Raw genomic sequence first — 25,435 nt, forward strand, 5'->3', positions numbered from 1 at the left:
GTTTGCACCCTGGCTATAGCTCAAATATTTCACTGGTTCTTTTCTCACCTGTAATATGGTAGTGGTAGGGATGCATATTGTTATATTTCACTGCTCAGTATTTGCCACTCTTTGTAAATCTTCTGTATGCTGCATAGGGAGCATAGTCCAGTCACCACTGCATATTCCATAAGGCAAAGAGACTCAAAAGTGCTTAGTTTCTTTTTTAAAAATCTCAAAGTCTGCCCTCCTTTCTCTAGGACAGTATCTAGGTCTGGGTAAATCTGTTCATCCCAGTTTCTTCAATCTTTAATTCAATTTGCCTGGTTTCTGCATCAGTCTGCGATTATTATTATTTTAAAAGTCTGCCCCTCTCTCCCAATGTACAACTTTTATATGCCATTTCCCCTAATAGACACATTTTTGCAAGCCATTTTCCCTAATATAATGCGGTTTTGAACAGTACTTTCACCAATATACACGTTTCTGTGTCCACTTCCCCATAATATATGCTTTGTCTCAGACAGAATTATTGGTTAGAGTGCTGCATCAGAAAATGGAGAAAAATATGGATTTCAATGCATTTTAATTCACATGTTGGTTCAGGAAGCACAAAATTCTCCCGCATCTTTAGCAGTCGCTTCCTCCCTTCATTAGCTCAAACCTCTTCCTGCATTCATCTATTGCTACTTAGCAGGTGATCGGTTTTCACTCTGCATAGCTGGGATGGGTGAGTTGCTAGTTGGAAGGGTGCAAGCCTGGGCCAATCCACTATTTCACAGCCTCCATTCTCACCCTGTAAAAAAAAGAAGAAATTGCCAAGCTCAGAGTCTTGTTGCTGAAATCAACCCGCAGTCCTTAGTACATGTACATGCAATGAAAGTTTTAACCTTAATGCACCCTTAAATATTATGTGGCGCTTCTGAGCAAACATGCATAAGACAGAGGTGGAAGAATACACTTTACTATGCACTGACATGGGGCTTACTTTTGAGTAAACATGCATTGGGGACAAGCCAGTGAATTAATGCACATGTAAAGTGAACAGGTGCTTAAGGCTCCTGCACCTTTGAGAATTGTGTAGAAGAGGGAAATTCAACAGGTGCAGCTTACACAGCCAGTGGCACTTGCTGAAGTGCCCTCTTCTACAGGATTCTTTGTGGGGCAGTGACCCTGTTTTCCTTTGCAACAGGCCACTCTATCCATGCCCCTGATTTAAAAATGACTCTTCGGTTTAACCAGTTCAAGACCTATGTGGAAACATGATTGTGGACATTTTGCACAATTCTCTATATTGTTTCTTTAGGACTTAGCCTTTGGAAACTACATCTTTGGAGACAGCCTGGTAAGTTGCCATCCAGCTTTCAATAATCTGTGGGAAATATGAACAATGTGGCCTCCCCATAGTGTTGGGCTGATGATGAAGCCAGACTTACAGGTATGTAGTTTTGGCGTGATTCTGAATCCAGCTTTGTTGCTGGAGACCCAGGTAGCCTCTGGCTAGAAGCACCTTTCGCCAGCTGTAAGTGGTGCGACAGCTACAGATGTTCCTGCGCCAGGAGAGCTTGACCACAGTAGTGTCATTGAAATTCTACTCAATATTATCCAGATTAGATTCCAATGTATAGTTAGCAGAGTAAAAACTTAAAACACATTGCAGGATTCCCCAGAAATATACCAGAAGCAATGAATATTTCATCCAGCAGAGCTTTAACGGCCACTGAAGGCTAATAAGCATCATGGTCACAAATCCAATACATTCAGGACTGGCCCTGTCGATAAGAAATCCAGTTGCAGCAGACTTAACTTAAACTTTCAATAATTTATAGTAAGTCTAAACCTTAACACTAAGCATACAATATACAGAACACCACGCCAGAAGGAAAAGAGATAGAAAGAGAAAGTGAAGCCCAAGCTCCTTCTGGCCCCATTTTTATAGTCAGCATGACCTTGACTGAAAGAGGTTTAAGCCGGTTGTACTCAGCTTCTCTGAAGCAATAACCCAAACATCATGAACCTTCTGCTTGTTTCTTTCACACAGAGAAGCTTCCAGAACCCTCCTGAATTAAGTAGAATAGGAAAGATCTCTAGCACATTGGATCAATACTTTCTGTACCAAGAAATGAAAACTGACAAGTAGTTCAAGTAGCACGCTGGTGACTTCAAGGCTTATTACTGCAATGCCTCTTTGCACAGCTTCTCTTTGTGCTCGATCTAGAAGCTGCATTTAGGGCAGAACGCTGCAGCACAACTGCTGATGGGAGTGAAACCCTACTACAGATTACATCTCTGCTCAGAGATCTGCACCCGTTGCCAATTTGCTCCCGGGCCAAGTTCACGATGTTACCATTAGTATATAAAACCCTTAATGGCTTGAGACCAGATTGCTTGCAGGCTCGCCTTACACCCATGTATGCCCACTCTGTGCGTCAATCAGAGTGACTGGCACCATTACAGGTGCTACCTAATGCTCATTCCATAGTGGCAAGATTGCCCACACATCATATATGATGTCATACATGGGGCAAGGGGCTTGGCTTGGCTGAAATGGGCTTGCGGTCCAAATGGGGAGCCGGCCAGGTCTAATTAGGCATGTGGTCTGGAGGTTGCTAACCCCTGTTGTAAATCTGTAGCATGAATGTGAGAACAGGTCTCTGCATGCAGCAGAATGAGGTGTCAAGAGTCCTCAGGTGTTAGAATAGACTGTGCCACTTCAGACTGCAAGATGTGTGTGTCACTTTTTAATGCTTGACTATGAAAAAGAAAACCTTCCTTGCAAGTAGGAAAGTAGCATAGTTACTAAAACCATTCTAGACTCTAGAGCCATTCTCTCTGGTGAGCTCATTTTCTTCCGGCAGGCAGGAGAATCCGGAAAATTGTAGCTCCTACTTGCAGTCCAAAGTGGTGGAATGTGGCCAAATAGAGGCTGTGCCTTTAACAGTTGCAAAAAATAGGGTTTTTTAGCAGGTATTGCATGCATTGTATCTACCTTGCTTCTTTGATTGTGGGGATGGACAAACACTGAACTCCTCTCTTGACATGCACATTGTTCTGAGGCCTGTTTTGACTTGAAAAGGGTGGATTCTCCCAATGCATGTGGCAAATATACATCGCTTCCCACCCACCCCATAGGCTGTTGTCAACTCAGGCACATTGTGTATTAACCTCTTCTTTCTCGTACTTTCTTAAGACAGGTGACGATCAGTACACTTTTGGCGTGAGGGCAGAAGATTCTTGCTACCTCTCATCTACAGCCCAGATACCCAGCATTGTGGTAACCTACAGCAACGTCCAGCGAATGGAGCTGCCTTTTCAATCCAACTCTGACCCTTCGTGCTCCAGGAACTGTGGCTATAGCTGGGAGAGGAACTCCAGCAGCCGGCTAGAGTGGCTGTGCCAGGATAGTGCCTTAGGTCCTACGCCAGAGACACACATGTGTCAGCTTAGTGTAGAAAACCTTCCAAAACATCACTGAAGCAGGAAGAGGGGGCAGAAGAATGAAAATCGCCAGCTTTCCTGTAAAGATTCAAAAACAGCTCCACAATAGTTAATTTGCTTTACATGTTGATTGCGTTCTCCACAATGTTTGTGTCAATAAGTTGAGCATTTAAAACAAACAGAGGCAGTAGCCCGTTTTATCCTGAGAACAGGCTCACACATGAATCTTGTATGGACAGTCTACACCCAGCCATCCACAGATCGCAACTGTCAGGCAGGCAATCCCTGATAATGTCCAGCTTGGAGAGGCAGCAGGCAGGAAGTCGGCTGACATGCCCAACCTTTTTTGACCAATGGGGGGAATGTTGAGAAAGTGTTGCATGTGCCAGTCGCAAAATGGCTGCCATGGTGTGGCATAACACAAAATGGCCACCACATCTGAAAGAGGCAGGACCAAAGATGGCTTGGGCACCCTCCCTGCATCAGCTCCCCTATCAATGGGGAGCAGGGAGCACCTACATCAGCCACAACTGCACTTGCTCACTCTTGGTTTGAATGGAAGGGAGGTTTGGTTGTCCAGTCCTGCCATCCAATGAAATGTGAGCATGTGTGCAACACAGAAGCCAAAGCAGTGCCAATATAAACTGAAAAGAAACAGCAAACTGTCCCTCATGCGTTGTTGATTTTTTAAGGGGATATTTAGTGAGACCTTTCACAAGTATTGTAGAAGATCCTGGTGGGCACATGCATTGGTGGCCCCGTAGCCTGGTAGCTCAAAGGGCTATATAGCCTAGTGGCTTCTTCTTGCAACAAACAGATGCCTGGATTAAGGGAGGGATTTTGAAGCCTTACAGCCAGCAGTGGTTTGTGATAGGCTCTCCAGAACAGGGAACAACTGTAGCTCCATGGTGGGTGAGCACATGGTTTGTTGCAGAAGGTCCCAACACTGAGCCAAATTGACCGAACCATCTGACTTGGTCTAAGGTAGCTTCCTATGTCCTCAATTGCCTGATTCCTGGGACCAGGAGTATTCTCATCTGTGGTGTTAGTCTCCTCCTGCCTTAAACTACCTCCAGTTTCCTTCTTCACGCAGCAGCCCTGCTGGTGCCAAGAGAAGAGGACTGGCACCTGGTGTTGCAAAGTTCCTAGTTTGAGCTGTACAGCTACTTGGTACCAAGGTGTGTGACTCAAGGCCTGCGTGGATAGTGTCATGGCATAGCTTAGTCACTAGGTGGCGCTGGGCTTGTGTGTGTAGCTAAGTGGTGTCAGGAGGTTCCTGCTGCTGTTCTGTTCTTGTTTAGAGAGACAATAAAGTTAACGTTTAGCTCCTTGACTAGTCTGTCCACTCAGCCTTCCATGACAAGGCCTATGTGCATATCAATCCCATCGTGCAACCAGTCCATACCATTTTTGGCGGATGATATCTCATCCATAGGGCTTTCAGGCATAGTTACATGGTCTTTTTGTCACAGGTTCTGCTGAAGGATACAAGTTGATAGCATATTACTGCACCTCAACTCAACTCAACTGTAGATCATGTGTAAATGGACTCTAGAGCCCTTTGGAGAGGGGAAAAAGTGGTGCCTGCCATTTTACTGTATGATGATTTATAAATGTATAAATAAGATGTTTCTGTCAAGATCAAGGCATGGGGGTTATGCACATGTCTCATGGAAAACGTAACATCTGCACTGTGCTTAATCCACATGGGACAAGTGTCACAGGAAGACCGTGTGACACCCGTCTACACCCATCACCAAGTTGCACTTAATGGATGATGTGGAGGTACCAGTGCCAAGATGGGATGCATGCCCAGGCATTCAGCTGAACATGCAAATGCTCCAAAGTGTGGATGGAGGGGTGGGGCGTGCATGAAAGCCATGCCTCCAATGTCCTCATGCAAGTTGCTCCCCACCCCCTGCTCCTCCGCATTCCTGAATGTCTCCACATCAAGCAGGGGGCGCACATAATTGATCAGGGATCCTGCTATTTCAGGGTCCCCAGTGGCACCGAGGGGGTCAACTCATAAGTAGGAACCCTCTGCAGAACTTTCCCACTGAGCACAGGGGTGATGCCTGGGACTGAACATGCAGGGTGCAACACTCACAGGGCTGCTTCTATGCATGCCCCCTGCCCAGATACAAAGTTTGTATCTTCAGGCAAATCTGTAAACATACTTAATGTCCATATATTGCAAACATGGGGACAGAGAAGGTCTCTCTGTGTAATAACTGTAATGTGTATTCTAGGCTTCTATCAACAAGATGTCAGGACTTGCGCCTGCACTGGGCCCTGAACTTGGCACTTTTTCAGATAAATAAGCAAATAACTTTATTGCCAGCCCATGACGAGCAAGTGCCAGAGCAGGTTACAATTTAAAATTCAACATCAAAAACAGTAAAGTCACAGAAATAGGGTTGAGAATGACAACCTGCCCTCTCCTGAGAATGGCAGGAAGACATTCAACCTGTGTAACCAGCACCCAGAACAAGGAAATACCTTCTCATTAATAGGCAAGAGGAGATCATGTGGTACATCTTGCCCCATATAGAAGCGACTTGAGTCAAGCTTGCCCTCCAGAGGATTTTGCTTCTCTCTCTCTCTCTCTCTCTCTCTCTCTCTCTCTCTCTCTCTCTTTCTTTCCTTCCTTCCTTCCTTCCCTCCACACACAGCCCCAAACCTGAACTTCACGCAACCTATATCCGATGCAAAATAGTATCATAACAGAAAACACAGTGTAGGTTTTATTGGAAATTGGAACGAATTCATTGTCTTTGGGAACAAATAATGTAATGGCGATGTACTTTGCAATATTTTATGATTTTCAGTATCTCGATGTACTTTTTCTTTTTAAACAATAAAAAAATTGTATATATAAATATCCACAACCTGTTGCCAGATATCTAGGCTGCTTGATTTCTGATGTTATTACTCCCCATTATTGCTTTGAGGTAGAAAGCAAGATTATGAGGTCAATGAGGAAAAGAAGGGAATACGCAGTTCAGAAACCAGGATGGCTTCTTGGAAGCTAAATAAAAAGATGAAAGAGATTGATTATAATTCCTCCCTTCATCTGTCTGGGCAGGATATTGACTTAAGGCAGAGGGTCTGATAGATACTAAACTGATTGAACAGACAGTCTAATAACAAAATATTAGATGTCATTCTGCCAAATCAGGCTTCCAATTTAATTCCACCGATTCACAATGCCGATCCAGAGAATTGGATCTTCGCCACCATATGCTCCCAGACCTCCTAATCTACCCCCTTAGGGCCTCTATTAGACACATACCATGGGTTCTTCTCTTTCCCAGGGCTGATAAGGGAGATTAGGAAGGTCCTCTTGAGTATAATCTAGGTTGGCTTGTTTGTTGCAGCACCAATAACATGTACGGGGTTCACACCACAGTCAAGGGCTTGTTGCCAGATCTGCTAATGAGTAACCAAACAATTAAACCCCTGTGTTGCAAACAGTATCAGTAATATCCAAGGCAACACAATGACCAAGTACAACAATGCAATATCAATGTAAACTCTTTCTATAATCTATACGGAACATTGAACAATATGAAATATATGAAATATGCACTCTCTGCAAAACCAAATAAACAGGAATCTTATAAATCTCTGAAAGTCCCAAAATGTGCACTCTTGCTCTGCTAATGAGCCAGTGCCCACATTCTCATGAACTTTTTTTTTTTTTTGCATGTGTACCTAAAATGCTAAAATGCTAATTTGGGGAAACCAGCCATTGCTGCTCTTGGGATCTTCACCAGCAACAATTGGGTGCACCCAGACAGAAATATATCAGCTTTGATTCTTTCCTAATTTGGGGAAACTGAGCACTGACCGACCATTAGTATTCTCACTCTGGCGAGACAGCAACAACCACGTCATCACTGCAATTGTATCTATGTATTGTAGTTACCAAAGGGCTGATTAAAGTTTGACCAAAGGGCAGTTTAAAGTCCCCCCAGCCCAGTCATATGCACGCCTACTCAAAAGTAAGTATCTTTGAGTCCAGTGGGATTTTTCTCCTATCTAAGGGCTCATCCATGCTTCTGTTTGTCCCCTGATTTCTAGACATGGATCCAAGAGGCTTTTCATGTCATCCTACCGCTTTCCCCAGGAAAACCTGCCATTTGCTTCTGAATCGGAGCAAACGTCAGTTGGGTTTTTTTCAGGGAAGTTTTTAATATGTGACATTTTAGTGTATTTTTCATCTTTCTTGGAAGCCGCCCAGAGTGGCTGGGGAAACCCAGCCAGATGGGCGGGGTACAAATAATAAATTATTATTATTATTATTATTATTATTATTATTATTATTATTATTATTATTTCTGCAGGTGGGCAGTTGCATACCCTCCAACATTTCTCCAGTGAAAATAGAGACATCCTATTATTAATATTATTATTATTATTATTACCACCATCACTACTACTACTACTACACTATTTATAGCCTTCCCATCTGACTGGGTTGCCCCAGCCACTCTGGGCGACTTCAAACATATATAAAAACATAATAAAACATTAAACATTAAAAAAAGCCTTCCCTATACAAGGCTGTCTTCAGATGACTTCTAAAGGCTGTATAGTTACTTATCTCCTTGGCTTGGGGGGTCGCATAACTCCATACCCTCCAACATTTCTCAGATGAAAATAAGAACGTCCTAAGGAAAAGAAGGACATTCTGGGATCAAATCAGAAACCGGGACGGCTTCTGTAAATCCGGGACTGTCCCTGGAAAACAGGGACACTTGTAAGGTCTGCATTTGCTCTGATTTAGCTGTAAATGGTGTGTTTTCCCAAGTTGAGTGGGGAGACCAAAGAAAAACCTCTCAGACCCTTGCCTAGAAATCATGCGACAAACGGAAGATATCATGAGACAAAGGGAAGTGTGAATGAGTCTAGGGTCTCCATCTCCAATTGATAAATATGTGTGGTATATTGCCTTACTTGCCCTTGAAAGGCATCTAATAAGTCTTATAAATAAACACAATGTGAGTCCCAGTGACTGAAGCCCCTGTGGAACTTTGAAAGCTTGCAGGACTTTGGTGCACAACAAAAGTAGTGGGTTAATCTATTCTGCACCTTGTATGTTGCAGTGCGGCCAAGTGCCCATTAACTGCTTCCTTCGCCTCTTGGCTTTTATTGCTGTTTAATATGCTGTGGCATATATAATATTCTTTATCCCCCTGGTACAACTTTGCTTACAGTGAGTAGTGAGGAAATCCTTTGCCGGCTAGTAATGCCTTCTGAATCTAGAGTGCAATGTTCAGCGTGTACCAAAGAAGATTCTGCTGCTATAAAAAGAACTTCAGCTGTTAGAACGTGTCTGCTTACAAGAGGATTGAAATGCAACTGTTAATTAGCGAATAACTTGCTCCCGCAGCATTTGAAGTCTCCTGTATGTGTGTGAAAACTTGTCCCCTCCTCCCTACTCTCCTCTTTTTAAACAAACAAACAAACAAATCTCCACACTTCAACATGAGATAAACCAATCCAGGCTACAATTCGACATAGCTTACAGAAAGGTTTGGGGCTTCATGAGATACGATGGGAATCACATAAAGCAGGGGTCAGCAAACATTTTCAGCAGGGGCCTGGTCCACTGTCCCTCAGACCATGTGGGGGGGCGGACTATATATGGGGGGGGGCATGAACGAATTCCTATGCCCCACAAATAGCCCAGAGATGCATTTTAAATAAAAGCACACATTCTAATGTTAAAATACCAGGCAGGTCCCACAAATAACCCAGAGATGCATTTTAAATAAAAGGGCATATTCTACTCATGTAAAAACACACTGATTCCTGGACCATCCGCGGGCCGGATTTAGAAGGCGATTTGGCCGGATCTGGCCCCCAGGCCTTAGTTTGCCTACCCATGACATAAAGCACTCAGGGTAAATCCATACCAGGGGTCTTATTAAAAGAGGAAGTTTTAGAACTGCAGTGGGCGGGGAAAGAGAAAGTTTAACTCTTTCCTCCCTGGTGTGGTCCTGCTTAAAATCTGACTCCCCCCCCCCTCCCGCGCTGCTATTTACATCAGGAGGGAAGTTCCACCAGGGGTCAAAGGAGTTGCTTCCACATTTATAATAATAATAATAATAATTTATTATTTGTACCCCGCCCATCTGGCTGGGTTTCCCCAGCCACTCTGGGCGGCTTCCATAGAAACAAAAAATACAGTAAAATATCACAGATTAAAAACTTCCCTGAACAGGGCTGCCTTAAGATGTCTTCTAAATGTCAGGTAGTTATTTATCGCTTTGACATCTGCTGGGAGGGCGTTCCACAGGGCGGGCGCCACTACCGAGAAGGCCCTCTGCCTGGTTCCCTGTAGCTTTGCTTCTCGCAATGAGGGAACCGCCAGGAGGCCCTCGGAGCTGGACCTCAGTGTCCGGGCAGAACGATGGGGGTGGAGACGCTCCTTCAGGTATACTGGGCCGAGGCCGTTTAGGGCTTTAAAGGTCAACACCAACACTTTGAAATGTGCTCGGAAACGTACTGGGAGCCAATGTAGGTCTTTCAAGACCGGTGTTATGTGGTCTCGGCGGCCGCCCCCAGTCACCAGTCTAGCTGCCGCATTCTGGATTAGTTTGTCCTTTTCTCTGGAATTCCTATTATTTGCTCACTCAGGCCTGCTAGACTAACATCACTGCCAGACTGTCGCATTATGATTATTTTTGTCCTCCCATCTTTTTGAAGACCTGGGCTGTGTACCTGTGATGCCAGCAAAGCATTCAGAATGCATTCTTTCCCTCAGTGAATCCTGAGCTCTGTAGCTTTACCCCACACAGAGCTATAATACTGACCGGCAAATTCATGTCGTGCTGCTACAGTGGATTGAGAGGTCATGCGCACCAAACCGACTTCCCCCAAAGTCTGGATTTTTCGGAATAAGGAAAGGGATGGGAGAAATGTACAGGAAGGTGTGCCATAAAACTAGCTCAGTGCTGTTTACACTGACATGTAGTGACAGAGGTGAATTTACCTGTGTAGAAAATAATAATAATTAGAGGCATGGTCTCTGGTCATCTGAAGGGGGATTTGGCCCAACCAAATTCGATTCAACTTCATTAATCCATTCATCTTCACAAAAGTTTGCACCTTGTTTGCTACTGATAAGTACAGAATGAGGTTGCGTTTTCCATAAAAGCAATAGAGACATATCCCATCAGGCTATAGACTGACTTGGTTTCACTCGATATCCATCACAGGTGACTTAAAACGTCCTGAGATGCATCATTCTAAAGCCTGGAAATGTAAGCATCTTTGACCTAAAAAAAGTCAATGGCTCCACTAGGATATCGTTCATAAGGATGGCCTGTGCTTATGTCTCTGTTCCGGCTGTCAATGTATCCTTCACAGAACATACATTTTGGAACCCGTCTCCAAATGACGCACAAAATATGATGCATTGTGAAAATTGGGCACCCTATTTAACTGAAGGATGTGTTCAGGCTGAAAGAGGGTGTGAGCTGAGGTGCTTCACTTTGGCTTTTTGCACTAAAACAGCTGTCCTTGGGAGATATTATCTGCGGGTGGCACACGAGCTTTTCGCCTCCAGAGACACTGAGTTCAAATTTCAGCTCAGGTTGCTCAAGTGAAAATGTGCTTGATGGCCTTGTTTCCCCAAGTACAAAAAAAATCACTCGGCGCTCTGTCACAATTCAGCAAATTGGCAGGCGCTCCCAGAGAGGGGCTGATGCCTGGAATGGCAAGAGGTTGCAGTAGGTCAGGACTGAAGCAAGCATGTGGAATTGCAAGTGAGAGGCCTCAACATGCTACCAGCCTATGCAGAATTCTAGTGAGCTGGAGTTTTGGACCTTCTTCCTTTGGATGCAGTATCAAGCCACTTTCAGAAACAAAACAAATTAGTTTAAGTGTCAACCAGTTAAATAGTTTTAGGTTGATCAATCAAATCATTTTAGGCTGTTATCCTATAACATCTTTCCCGGGTGTTTTGAGCAGGCATGCACAGGATTGTGCTGTAATCTGATAGAAGACTTTGAACCAATTGACTGATTGAATTTAAACAAATTTGCACAATGTCAACACCCCCACAGGGCATATTCCCCAGGGAGTAGGGAATGCTGGTATCAGCAGAACCAAGGAATGGCAGTGGTGCAAGGAGGTTAATTTCGGACTCTTGAAGTTAAATGGAATCTCCATGCTTAGAGCATGTTGGCCATGTGTCCTGCCTTACAGAGGGTAGTCCTCTGTTTGAAGGAGTCCTCTGTTTGAAGGGCTATCCAGTCCAAAGATCAAGAACAGGGGTCAGCAAACTTTTTCAGCAGGGGGCCGGCCCACTGTTCCTCAGACCTTGTGGGGGGCCGGACTATATTTTTTTTGGGGGGGTGAACAAATTCCTATGCCCCACAAATAACCCGTAGATGCATTTTAAATAAAAGGACACATTCTACTCATGTAAAAACATGCTGATTCCTGGACCATCCATGGGCCGGATTTAGAAGGCGATTGGGCCGGATCCGGTCCCCAAGCCTTAGTTTGCCTACCCATGATCAAGAACCATAAGAAGGGAGAGCAGGAGCCCTGAAGTTGCCCCTCAACAGTTAGTATCTGGATAACAGATTGAGCAAGCACACAGGTCACAGTCTTCACGGCTATAGTGAGACGTACTGTATTTCCATCTAAACTTGCATATAAGACGAACATATGCAGATGTTACCCAAATGCTCTCTTGTCCTCTTTTTTGAAGGTGCATTTCCTCCTCTGGACCCTAGGTGTCTGGGACAATCGCCATGGGATGGTTGTCAACTTCATGCCCAGCTTGTGAGCTTCCTAGAGGCGTTTGGTGATTATTCAGCCGGAGACATGTGGAGAAGGCCATGGGAGTGCTGATAATATTTTTTGGAGGACAAATAGAAGGGGTTTTGTGGTCAATGTCTTTAACTAAGGAAAAGGTTCTTTTCATTCTTATTCCTGCTTCATTCCACCGGAAGGAAGGAAGGAAGGAAGGAAGGAAGGAAGGAAGGAAGGAAGGAGTAAACTGTGAAGCCCCGTGTAACAGGGCAATCTTTCAATTTTTGTATATTCTTGTTTTAATTCTTGTTTGTACTTCACATATAGGTGCCAAGCTGTTAGTGCTCTTCCTCCTGTTTGGCCCCCAGTTAGCTTTTACTGCACATGCGGGGAGGGGAGGGGGGAGAGACTCTTAAGGAGATTAATGCTAAGCCAAGTATTAAAGCTGTCTGTATTTTGAGCATCATGTGCAGTTGTGCCTGGAGAAAATTGTAAGGCTTGTGAAGTGATACTGAGAGTTACACAGGGAATCAGACTGGCCCATAAGGTCTTGTTTATTCCTTTAGCATCATAGAGCTGAATGGTACCCACACTGGATTATACCGTCCAGTTTCCAGGCCCCCAACAGAATATGATGTACTAATAGCATCTCTGAGAAGCATTTGGGCTATACAAATCAATGGAGGACACATTTATCAATAGGTATTAGTTAGCGAGCATGGATGAGATTCATCCCAGCCTAGCCCAGCCAGCTGTCATTTCTGTCATTAATCCAGTATGTTAGATGTCCAGAAATTAACCTGGATCTCCTGGTTTGTGGTTTTGTATGTGATAAGTATGTGATAAATATTATGGATTGTGATGCGAATGGAATGCGCATAGACACCTTGGCTGTCACAGCCTTAACAGGAGATGTCACTGCTAGAATGTTTCTGGGTTCTTTTAAAAATAAATAAATTTGTATTTTATAGGGACAGCTACCAAAATCATTCGAGTTTTACTGTTTTGCCAATGTTGGGCTCCGTTTCTGGCGTTCTTCCAATTCACTCTTCATATTTCCGAGCTTTTATTGGCACCTGTGAGGACGTCAAATTTAAACAACAACAACAGAAAGCAGAACTCTTACACGGAGATAATGACAAAAGACAACAGCAGAAATCTGGTACTGGAGGTGAAAACTCCTGGAGGAGTTTGAAACACCTATTGAACATGACAGTTTTACATGTGTAGCCTCTGCTTGTGGTTCCCTTTCTGTGCTGAATCACAGAAATCACACAGGGCGACTCATCTGCATTCTTATTTGCCATTTGAAAGCAAACAACAGCACAATGTGTCAGTGTTCAGTGGCTGATTCTATTCATGTAAATAGCTCCATTTTAGCCAACGGAGAGAGCCCTCTGCCGTCTCTTCCCATTCATCCATTATCAGCTGAGCGATTCGTTTTTATTTACTTTTCAGTTTTGCCGAACTCGCCTTTTCTCCCCTTGTTCTTTTAGCGGAGTTAAAAGCATCTAATACCGAATGTTTATTTCCCGATGTAGTGTTGCTACTTAGAATTTTTGGCTGCCTGGGGTGCAGAAACTAATTTTGCAGTTGTCGTTTTCCTTTCCAGCACGAGAAATGCAGCAAGCTGGATAAAGTCAGGGAAAGAAAGAAAGAAAGAAAGAAAGAAAGAAAGAAAGAAAGAAAGATGGAAGTCAGTGGCCAGCTGTAGCTTTAAGGGATCCACCTTAAGGAAATCCTCCTCCTCCCGCCGCCGCTCTGGAGTGGGCAGCGTCACCGGGGATGGCAGAGATCAACTAATAAATGTGCAGCTGGAAGAATCCGGAGGAGGCACCACGCGAAGCCCCGCGCGGATCTGCAGAGCTGCTCCCAGGTAGAGGCGACCGGCTGGTCTCCAGCTCCTTCCTTGTCACCTGTCTAGCTGCACTAACCTTCTTCTGTCCTACCTTGCAACTTGACTGCATGTTAATCTCAGGGTCGTGGGTTCGAGCCCCACGCTGGGCAAAAAGATTCCAGCCTTGCCGGGGGTTGGACTAGATGACCCCGGGGGTCCCTTCCAACTCTACAATTCTAGGATTGCTCCTCTCCTCTCTGAGAGTTGCCCCCTCATTTCTTCCCACTCCCCACTCCACGCTCGTTTTCTTTACTGAGGCTGCTGTCCTGTTGTCTGCGTTTCTTGCTTGCGCCTGTTGGGCTATTAATCAAACGGATGTGCGAGATGGGATCTGCTGCAGGCCGTTTGCTCACTAATCACACCGGATCAGCCTTTTCTTTATTATTCTTCCTCCTCTGCTACCCCACCTTTCTGGTTTGCAAACCACAACAAGGGTGACCCGCTACCCAGCCAGAGCTGCTAATACAGCCCAGAGTCCACCGGCTTCTTCCTCCGCATGGCTCCCATATCCCAAGCCACATTATATATTTATCATTCTCTCCCCCACCTTCCGTCTCCTTTACCCCTCACATAAGCTGCTGGTTAAGAGACATGGGTGCAAAAAGGCTCAGGCCAGTCTCTTGCGGCTTGTCCAACCACTAATGTATGTACTGTAGTTTCCTTTCCTTTATTTTTTAAGTGGAAAGCCCTTGTTCAGTTCAGATTAAAATAAGGATTACAATATTCTGTAGAAAAGCACTCTGAAACTATTGATGACTCAGCATGGCCTTTGTGACTGGACAATTAGATGACACACAGACAACCTGCATATATTTACTCAGAAATCCAGCCTGCCAGTGAGGCTTACTCCCAAGTAAGTGTGCACAGCATTGCTATTTTAAAACACTTTTAAACAATTAGTTGTGCTGCATTGGTTTCTTTGCAGTTCAGCCAGATGATATGTTTGCCCCTCCCCCACCATGTCACAGCTCAGATTTCAAAGTTGAAACAATACGCTTAATAGACATCTCCGCAGAACTGATACTCAAGCCAAGAAGTAGGATATTGACAGTAGTTCTACAGATTTGCTTCTAAACTTTAAAGTTCACCTCTAGCTGATTCTCAGAATAATGTCCTCTTGCTGTAATAAGAGATTCATTCAAAACAAAAAAGTTTGCATGACGTTTCACACAAAAGGAGAATAAATACTAAACATTTCACACTTTGTTACATCTCTTTTCTGGATATTTGAATGTACCATTCTATTTTATTTACTTACATAAAAAGTTATAGCCACCTTTTCTAATACACTTTTGTTACACGAGGCAGATTATAGCAATTAAAACCGTAATTTAGGAGCCACAAATTAAATATATAGCAGCAATAAGAAAGAAATTGACAAGAAAAACAACATTAGACTCTTGTCTGAAAAGGCCCTCCCTGCTAGATCATAATGCGTATGGGAGAAATAGGTCCCTCTGGAAACTTAGACCCAAGTCCTTTAGGGATTTACAGGTAAGGAAACACCACTCCAAATTTTGCCTGGAAACAAATGGCAAACCATGCAGCTGTTGTAGGTCAGATGTAATGTGATCCTATGGGCAAGTGCCCATGAGCATCCTTACTACTGCATTCTGAGGGTTTTGAAGCCTCTTCAAAGGTTGGTCCATGGCAGTGACCAAGTCCAGCTGCAATTGGACATGTCTGTTTCCATGACCAAATCTGACCTCAACAGTAACAGCCTGCACACTGGTCAAAGCTGGGCTGAGACACTCTTGACCAGGCTTCCTCAACCTTGGCCCTCCAGATTTTTTGGCCTACAACTCCCATGATCCCTAGCTAGCAGGACCAGTGGTCAGGGATGATGGGAACTGTAGTCTCAAAACATCTGGAGGGCCGAGGTTGAGGAAGCCTGCTCTTGACCATGGGCACATGGGCACCTGGGGCGAGGCTGAATCCAGGAATACCGACAACTTGTGGACCTGATTCGTCAGGGGGAATACCACCCCATCAAGAACTGGTTGGACCCCTGTTCTGGAGTCCATCACTTTCCTGAGCTAAAGCACCACTGTCTTGTTTTGGTTAAGTCTCAGTTTATTAGCCCTTACCCAGCCCATGTAACTAATTGCACATAAATAATAAAATTGTGGTGATGGTGGTGATTAAGCCAACAGTTTCCTTGGTATTAAAGGTAAAGGAGGTGCAGGTCATCAGCATATTGATAACAATGCACTCCGGATCCTGAGACAATCTCTCCCAGTTGTCCCTGGGGTGGGCCACCTGCAATCCTAAATCCACATTTGGTCCTTGGCATAATTTCAGAAGCCCTCTGCAAGTCCTCAGGCCAGGCCTCTGGCAAGAGCTGTAGGTCCCTTCCCCCAGCAGCCAGCTGGCTGGGGAAGGCTAAGGCAAGAGAGAAAAGGGTTGGCTTTTGGACCCACCCACTTAAACCATTCTGCCCCCACCTGCAGAGGAAATTTAGCCATCAGCACGTGGTTGATGGCATCATGTGCCTCTGAAAGGTATATAGCCCAGGTGCAGGGAACCTCTAGCAATCCATGGGTAGGCAAACTAAGGCCCAATCACCTTCTAAATCTGGCCAGCGGACAGTCTGGGAATCAGTGTGTTTTTACATGGGTAGAATGTGTCCTTTTATTTAAAATGCATCTCTGGGTTATTTGTGGGGCACAGGAATTCGTTCATTTCCCCCCCCCCAATATAGTCCAGCTCTGCACAAGGTCTGAGGGACAGTGGACCAGCCCCCTGCTGGAAAAGTTTGCTGACCCCTGAACTACACAGTACAAGCAATGAGTAAGTCACTCTCACCCTTTTTCTCAGGCTTAGTAACAAACAAAAAAAAGCTTCTCTTATAGCACATTGGAGCGACCAGCCCAACCCAACCTTGCCTCTTTAGTAGCTGAGTTACATGCTGGCACCGGGGAGAAACGCTTTCCAGTTTTTTGTGGCGCTGACAAGTCTCAATTTAGCAGCCTAAAACTGCTGACCTCTTAAACAGCTGCTGTTGGATTTTATTCTGAGGAAAACGTTTTGTTTTCAAATGGTCAGCTTTGCTCTGAAATGCAAAATCCAACAGGCAAAAGTGGGGTGGTGTTTATGTTGGTGGGGGCCCTCCCATCAAGGGAGGGCCCCTATATTATAGGCCTAAACTGGCTTGGAAGTTCCTCAGTAGCCCCAGAGAACCATGGGAAGTGTAGTCTCTGGGGATGAGCTCTAACAAAATTCCCAGTAGCCTTGCCAAACTAGAACCAGGATTCTTTGAAGAATTAAGCAGTTACATAAGAGTGTGTGTGTGTGTGTGTGTGAGAGAGAGAGAGAGAGAGAGAGAGAGAGAGAGAGAGAGAGAGAGAGAGAGAGAGAGAGGTGTGTGTGTGGATATGCCTTGTGTGGGGATGCAGGTGGCGCTGTGGGTTAAACCACAGAGCCTAGGACTTGCTGATCAGAAGGTGGGCGGTTCGAATCCCCGCAATGGGGTGAGCTCCTGTTGCTCAGTCCCTGCTCCTGCCAACCTAGCACGTCAAAATGCAAGTAGATAAATAGGTACTGCTCCAGCGGGAAGGTAAACAGCGTTTCCATGCGCTGCTCTGATTCGCCAGAAGCGGCTTAGTCATGCTGGCCACATGACCCGGAATTTTTGTTGCAAAGCTCTGTCTCCATTGATAGTGAGAAGTTCCCTTTCGGACACCTTGTGCTTGTCTCTGTGCTCAGGTCCATTGTTGTTGCTCCTCTGCTGTTGGTGATCTGGTGGAGAAGGTAAAAAGACGGTATTCTGGGTTCATGTTGGTGGTGGACCCAAAACCCTCCTATTTCCATGGCAATGGGAAGAAATGGACATGGACCTTGGGACCAATGTACTGTTTTCCCTCTCAGTGGGAAGAAAATGGCTGTTGGGATAGCTCAGCTGGAAAAGCATGAAACTCTTATTCTCAGGGTTGTGGGTTTGAGCCCCATGTTGGGCAAAAGATACCTGCATTGCAGGAGGTTGGACTAGATGACCCTTGAGGTGTCTTCCAACTCTTAAAGTCTATGCGTCTGGCAGGACTTTGGGTCTGGTGGTTCATCTCCCATAGGGTGGCCTTTCCCCCACCTCCACATGCCCATCTGCACTTAGCCTCCAGCTGCTTATAATAAAAAAAAATATATCCAAATAAATATCCATAAAAACCAGCTCAAGAAAAAAACATCATTGAAACAAAATCTAATAAATAGCTGCACTCCATTGTTGAACTACTAAAAATAAGTGACCAGAGGGCTCGTGGGAACATAATTGTGTTTGACTTTTTAAAGCAAAAATCCCGAACTTTATCTCCATCAGGGATACTTGCATTTCTGCTCTTTTTGTAAATAGCAGCGTGTTGGTCTAACTTGGGCTGCTCTTCGTGGGTGGCAGCTCTTCAGCCACATCCCTTAGACTACACATCTTCAATCTTTTTGCACCCAGGGCCTGCCTCTAATTCCAGCCTGCAGCACAGGAACCAGTTTTAATTTTGTAACATGTATGTCTGTTTCTCTTAAGAACTATGTACGTGGAGGCAAACAGTAGGGCTGGGCGATACCTAGTTTTCAACGTCGTGATATTTCACAATGTCTGAAATAAGGATGGAACTATGGAGAGGCGTTGGTTGGCTTTCCCCACATTGTGATTTTTTGCATAGCACACAGACACACACATCATGATTCAAGGGGTTTAAATGTGGCTTCAAACTGGTTTTGGACGATATATCACTACATCACCCAGCCCTGGGCTTTTCTGCTCCAATAGGAGGGTGTGGTGGGAGGTTCTGCTCATGATTGAGGGTTGGGTGGCAAGGGTTACATCTCCCCTCCCTACATGCTGTAGCCCCTAATTCATAGGATCTACCTTATACTGAGTCGGACCATTGTGCCATCTAGCTCAGGATTGTCAGTGATGACCAGAAGCAGCCTCCAGGGTTTGGGGCAGGGGACCCCTGCCCCCCTCTCACCAGTCCTACCTAGGGAAGCCAGGGATTGCTTGCAAAGCAGATGCTCTCCCTCTGAGCTATTACCATTTGCCTCCCAACATTCAAAGTCGACCCCCGCCCTTTACTCTCCTTTACTATTTTTTAAAGAACCTTACGTGACCCTGCAGGTGACACGTTTACTGTCCCTGCAGTGTACTCAGGCCTGAAACATCTAGGGCATCTAATGGGGAGCAAAGGTCATCTCTCCTTGCCTCGTTTCACCCTTAATTGCACAGTAGCCGGGTCTGCTGGGAAGAAATAACCTGTGACTCTCCGGTGCTTTGGCCAAAAGTGTTGAGATGACTGGGCACTTAGCTCTTAGGGTTCCAGGTTCACTTTCTAAAACGTTAAAAGGTACTTGGAAAATTTAAATTCGACTACTTCTATTTTGCTTTTCCTCATTTTGCCTTTACTAATGCTGCTGCCCCAATGTACCTTTGGAGAAACCTCTCCTTCCTTCCTTTCCTCCCTCCCTCTGTGCACACACTCTAAACTGGCTATATGCCTGGACTGGGCGATTGCATTTCTTCCTCTTTGTATCATTGTAAGTGCTAACATGCCTACGTGCTGCCAAAGAGCAAGAGGAGATCAGAAGCTGCTGGTACAAGTTGTTTAGCTCGATGCCCGTCCACCTTTCACTCGGGTCAAAGGAAATTTCATCATTTCAGTTTCGTCATCTTGCGGTTCCCCTTCTTCTAACAACCACGGGATTGGACTCCGAATCATTTCTTGTATCACTGCTAGCTCCCATTTGAAATCCAGTGTAAACTGACGCATTGCTATGACTTCCTGCCAGGCAGTGATCTAATGGGACAATGTCAGTATTATTTAAGGACCCAAAGCTGTTGCCATTGTCAAGCGGCATTTAAATTTTTATGGATGGGTTCTTGGCTGAAAAGGCCTTGCTTTTTTAAAACACCTGGCAAAAGCTTTTGATCTTATGACAAAGCTCAATAGTGATGTCCTCTTTGTATCTGTCAAACGGCATTAAAGGATTAGGGTATCCTTGTTCTCCTAACCGCATCTGGTCCTTTTGATTATTTTGCATTTGAAGTAAATAGCTGATATTTGTGACCTGGAGTATCTGTGGCAGATCTAGTGTTATTGCCCCTATAAAAGATCATGGCTTCAGAAGGAAGCTAAGCAATAAACCTCCCGAAACAGAATTCTTGTTTCCATTTAAAAACATATCTATGCACAAAGAAAGAGAAATCTGTGTAACCAGACAGTGTCACTGTACAACTTCCCATTTCTCTTATGTTCCCATAAATCTGACATATCTTTCAAAATGAAGCACTTAATATTATGAACAAAAGTAATGAAATCGGTCGACTTCTAACATGGAGCCAGAACGCATCAGAACTCAGTTCCGGCACCTCTCAGGTGGGCGCCATTGCCATTAAAAGAGAACAAGGGAGGTCATGATGAGTTCTGGCACCTCTTTTTCTAGAAAAAAGGACAGAGTTTACTAATGAGCATTAAATTTTGACCAGGTCAAGGTGTAGCTTCTGTGGATGAGGGCTGTATGAACTTATGAGCTGTATGGTGATGGTTTGTTTGTTGTAATGCTTTGGATCCTAATTTTCCTTCTATGAATAGAAAAGAGCTCACATTTGTGGGATGGAGATTTTCCATCTCCTCCTTCCCTCTGCAGTCCTGTGCACCTCTTTATAAAAAAAATCTGCCACTGAAGGGGATTGGGTGTGGGAGCCTCGCGATATGGCATAGGGGCTGCTGATGGAGGAATGAGTTGGTCAAGAAGGTATCTACATTCAGCAAGTTGCTCTGGGAAGCTTTGCTTTTAATACACATATGAAGTGTTGTTTCAGAGGTGCTTTCCCAGATGTGCTCTCTTCAAATTATAGTGACATTTTAAAGATTGCCTACCAAACCCTGAAACCCGTCACACGCTTGAAAACAAAAACCTAATAGCCAGCAGCGCTGGCAGGAGGGGACACACCTTAAAATGGAGACTGTGTGTCGTCTAATGACGGCACCATGATCCAGGCTGATGATGGGATACCCTCACAAATTACCAGGACATGTGATGCATGGTGACATCTGCTGGGACAACAATGCCCCCTGTGGCGTGGGCAGCAGAGCCAAAGTTAACACTGACCAAGAGGGAAAGCAAGGTGACAGGAGGCGTTGCCATGATGAAAGAGATAGTTCCTCTCCTGCTAGGAAACCCGGGATGTGTGGTCTTCGTAACCTGTAGCTGGCTTTTCATAAGGCAGCCAGTCAAGGCGTATCAAGCCCAAAGCTGTTAGCAGCTACAGAAAGTGATGTGAGGGGTGGCTGTGGCATTTGCTCCCTGCCACACCATTCTTGCTGCAGAACAAAGAGCTAAGTAGGGCACTTGACGCCTTGTCACTGTGAATCTCAATCAGAAACACTTCTGGTTTCTGGAAGTCCTACAACTGGAAGAGCAGGACCAGCTGGGGACATTTTGCTGCCTGGTGTGGAACAGCAAATGGCACGCACCACAAAGACACACAGAGTTAAGTATCCCAGGCTGGTAAAGCTATTGTGACACCTGAGGTAGAACACCTCACAAGTGCCTCTCTCCCTCCCCAGCAGTAAAAATACAACAATAATGAACTCGGTGTCTTAACAAGTTTTTGCCTTTGCATGACATCCAGAATCAGCTGGCCTAAGGTGGCCTTCGGTCTCTGTGAGCTTTCAAAAAAAGAAAGCAAAAGCTGAAATTGTTAGGAAGCTAAATTTTGCTCCCGAAACCAAATCCTGCACTTTGTCTCCTCCTGCCTTTGTGACGAAGTTATCAACGGCTCAGGACTGCAACACATTCAAGGACCACCACTGTTCATATGAACCTACCCGAACCCTGAGATCATCTTCTGAGGCCCTCCTTCGTGTGCCTTCTCCACGAGAGGTCCAGAGGGTGGCAGCACGAGAACGGCCTTCTCTGCAGTGGCTCCCCGTCTGTGGAATGCTTTCCCCAGGGAAGTTTGCCTGGCGCCTTCATTATACACCTTTAGGCCCCAGGCAAAAAGGTTCCTCTTTAACCAGGCCTTTGGCGAATTGACATCCAATGCCCTTTAAAAATGGGGGGGGAGGGCGTTATTGGGTTGTTTTTGTTTTTATTATGTCTTTTGTGTTTTTATATTGTGATTTTGTGTTGTAACCGCCCTGAGACCTGCAGGTATAAAGCTTAAATTATTATTATTAACAACAACAACAACAACAACAACAACAACAACAATAATTTCTCTTACCCTGCCACCACCATTTCTGCTAATAATCTATTCATACTAGTACTATGCCTTATAATTTCGCTGTAAAACATCCTTAGGAGAGCGATGACTAACGTGAGCAGAGATACGACAACTCCCTATCCTGTTTCATTATGAATTGTTTCCAGCATGGCAACGGATTTGACATTAGTTGTCGAAGCATGATGGTGTTCCTATTCTGAGCCACTACCTTGAGGTGTTCGTTCCTTCCCTCGCATGCCGGGCATATAATTGGGACGGTGCTGCTGTTCGCATTCTACCAACACCTCCCTTCATAGGACTGTTTTTAGCAATCAACTAAAGGGCAGAATTCACTGGGGCTTTGTGAACTTTGGTCATTTTGGTATCTAGCTTTGAGAGAGAATCTCATCCTGTTCCCTGAAATGATTTCAACAAATACTGCTTCCAAAGCCTTTGACCTTCTTTTTCTGGCTCGGTGTCCTTGCTATTTGAAGGGAGAGCGACTGTTCCTTTGTTTAAGGGAAATGTGAAACTGAAGTCTGTGGCGATAGGGTCATCGTCGAAGAACTAGAACTCCACCTTGTGGGACAGTGTGAGCTTCCAGGTACCTACATACTTTTAGAAGGCTACTTGCATCTCTGATGCAAACTCACCCAACAGTGGCCTTTGGCGAGACTCCGTCTCTCAGTCCAAACATCTGCAGTATTTCTGTTCCCTTATATAGTATCGAGAGCATGCCTAGCTCTCCACAGAACACCATAAGCAAAGCAAAACTAAAACAACCCCTGACAGATTCCTCCTTCACCTGCAAAGATTATAGCTAAAATTATTTTAGCTAAAATGCACAGAAGAGAACATGAAGAAGAAGAAGAAATTGTTGCTCAATAATGATTTATCTCTAGTAAATAATTAGCTTTTGAGTTTATTGGGAATCCGATGGTGTGGAAAGGACAACAGTTAAAACAATGGTGAACCACATGAGATGCATTTCATCAACTACAGTTCAGAATCCATTTTAGGACTTGCTCAATGGTACTGTTTTGAATTATTTAAAATATTTTGATATGGCTAGTCATAAGGAAATTACAGTGGTTCACAGCAATAATACATAAAACCATGCAGTAAAAAACAATATAAAATTTGAAATTAGAGATCAACTATTATACCAGGATATTTTCTTAATTGCCAGTAAAGGCGGCGACCATTTTGCACGAGGGTTCTGTTCCCAAGCCCCTGCGCAGATCGGCAGAGCATGCATAAGCGGCTCCTGCTCCATTATGCCCTGTGCCCATTCCGCCCTCTTCCGGGTCCAAAAGGACCCATGCGTCAGTGATTGCGTGTCAATTGGATGTGCCTAAAATGGCCGCTGCCTGTATACACTTGGCAGTATAGAAAAGTTTTAAAGCTTAAAGCAGAAAGTGCCTGCTGAATCTCTGTTGGCAGAGCATTCCATAGGACTGGGCCAATAAAACTAAATGTTCTTTTTGTTTTGTTTTGTTTTGTTTTGTTTTTTAAATAAATTTTTATTGTTAAAATAATTCAACATTAATACACATACAAACATACAAACATACATTTCATACAACATACCTACATACATACAACATGCCTACAACATACCTACACTCAATCCCACAGATAATTCCCATCACTATCCACCACCCCTCACCCTTTGTGATAGACTTCCAATCTACTCAATTGCAATTTCTTTCCACTTCTATTACTTTCTTTCACACACCTTTAACCTAATTTAACCTAATTTCATACTTCTTTTTCTATTACACATTGTTATCCATCTTATTTAGTATTCCAATATTTGAAACGAAACTTGTTTATTCTAATAGGAGTTCTGATTTTTTGATATAGTTTTGCAAGTATCTTTTAAACACCTTCCAGTCCCTGTCTGCCTTCTCTTTTGAGATCCTTCCAATTTCTCCCATTGTTTTGGATATATTGTAGTACTCCAATAATTTGGCAAGCCACTCTATCTTTGTTGGTACAGTACCACTTTTCCAATTTTTCGCAATCAATAGCCTTGTTCTGTTTCTTATTACCAGATGAGCTTCACCAACTCAGGGGATAACCAGCTACACACCCGCAGATCTCAGTAATCCAGCTGGGATACAAGTGTTCAGGCAGTTACTAATATACCCTGGACCTAAACTGCAGCCCCACAGAGAGAGCATTGCAGTAATTTAGTCTCAGAGTTACCAGTTAATGGACTGCAGTGGTCATGCTATCAATAGCTCCAGGAACAGCCATAGCTGGTGAGCCAGACAGAACTGGTAAAAGGTACTCCAGTAACAGAGGACACTTGGGTCTATAGTGACACACTTGCTCCTTCAGAGGGAGTGCGACCCCATGCTGAACAAGTAACCTGCATATATCTCGGACATGAGAACTACCCACCCATAGAGCCTCTATCTTCCTAGAATTCAAACACAGGGTAGTCTACACACAGGGGAAAAACCATTATAAATAAGTCAGAAATTATATTGTTATAACAAAAGGAAGAAAACCCCTATGGAAAACCGTGTTAAAATTTTTTCTGCTCTCTAGCGCCATCTGGTGTTGTGTGTTTATAGTGCAGTTGAATCATGGTTTTTTTACTAATGTAGCTGAGTCCCCATCCACCACTGCATTCAGCCAATAATCCAAAGCTTTCACAACCTCTCCTGGTTCATATGTTAATAGAGATGTGCATCATCAGTATACTGATGAAACCTTGATCTAAAACTTGCAATGAGTACTCTCCAGTGATACTCTCTGCGCACGGCCTGAAGATATGAATGGAATGACCATAAGACAGTGCTTCCGATACCCACCCCACAGAGTTGACCTAGGAGGATGCCTATCATGGGATCAATGGTATTGAAAGTTGCTGAGAGATCAAGGATAAGTAACTAGGTCATCTCTCTCACAATAAAGATCAACTCTCAGGGCGAGCAAGGTGGACTCAGTTCCAAAACCAGCTATAAACCCAGATTGTAGTGGATCCAATTAAACAGTCTCATCCAGGAATACCTACGGTTGCTCCACAACCATCCTCTCTCCACCAGCTTTGTCAAGAAAGGAGTGTTGGCAGTTGGCAATTGGTTTATAGTTATTATGCACACTGAGCCTCTTGGGCTTGCCGATCGGAAGGGCGGTGGTTC

The 25,435-nt window shown here is 44.4% G+C and overlaps 2 protein-coding genes across 21 annotated transcripts in view; both read left to right on the forward strand.

Moving 5' to 3' along the window:
- Positions 1-6,305, forward strand: part of OPN4 (opsin 4) — a 39,308-nt gene extending 33,003 nt beyond the window's left edge. For 3 of the 4 annotated variants that reach the window (XM_083440073.1, XM_083440074.1, XM_083440075.1), the window contains 2 exons: positions 1,286-1,324; positions 3,170-6,305. In XM_083440073.1, the coding sequence (XP_083296199.1) occupies positions 1,286-1,324; positions 3,170-3,454 (324 nt within the window). In that variant the 3' untranslated portion in view covers positions 3,455-6,305. The remainder of the gene's footprint in view (positions 1-1,285; positions 1,325-3,169) is intronic. The other variant, XR_014511030.1, reaches the window with a different exon arrangement.
- Positions 6,306-13,914: 7,609 nt separating this feature from the next.
- LDB3 (LIM domain binding 3) overlaps positions 13,915-25,435 on the forward strand; it is a 152,461-nt gene continuing 140,940 nt past the window's right edge. For 10 of the 17 annotated variants that reach the window (XR_014511020.1, XR_014511021.1, XM_083439994.1 and 7 more), the window contains exon 1: positions 14,015-14,065. The gene's annotated coding sequence lies outside the window, so the exon portion shown is untranslated. Of the gene's footprint in view, positions 14,066-25,435 lie in introns of all 17 variants that reach the window. The other 7 variants (XM_083439993.1, XM_083439986.1, XM_083439989.1 and 4 more) reach the window with 4 other exon arrangements.

Source organism: Podarcis tiliguerta (assembly GCF_965153285.1).
Source record: "Podarcis tiliguerta genome assembly, chromosome: 5".
Lineage (NCBI taxonomy): Eukaryota > Metazoa > Chordata > Lepidosauria > Squamata > Lacertidae > Podarcis > Podarcis tiliguerta.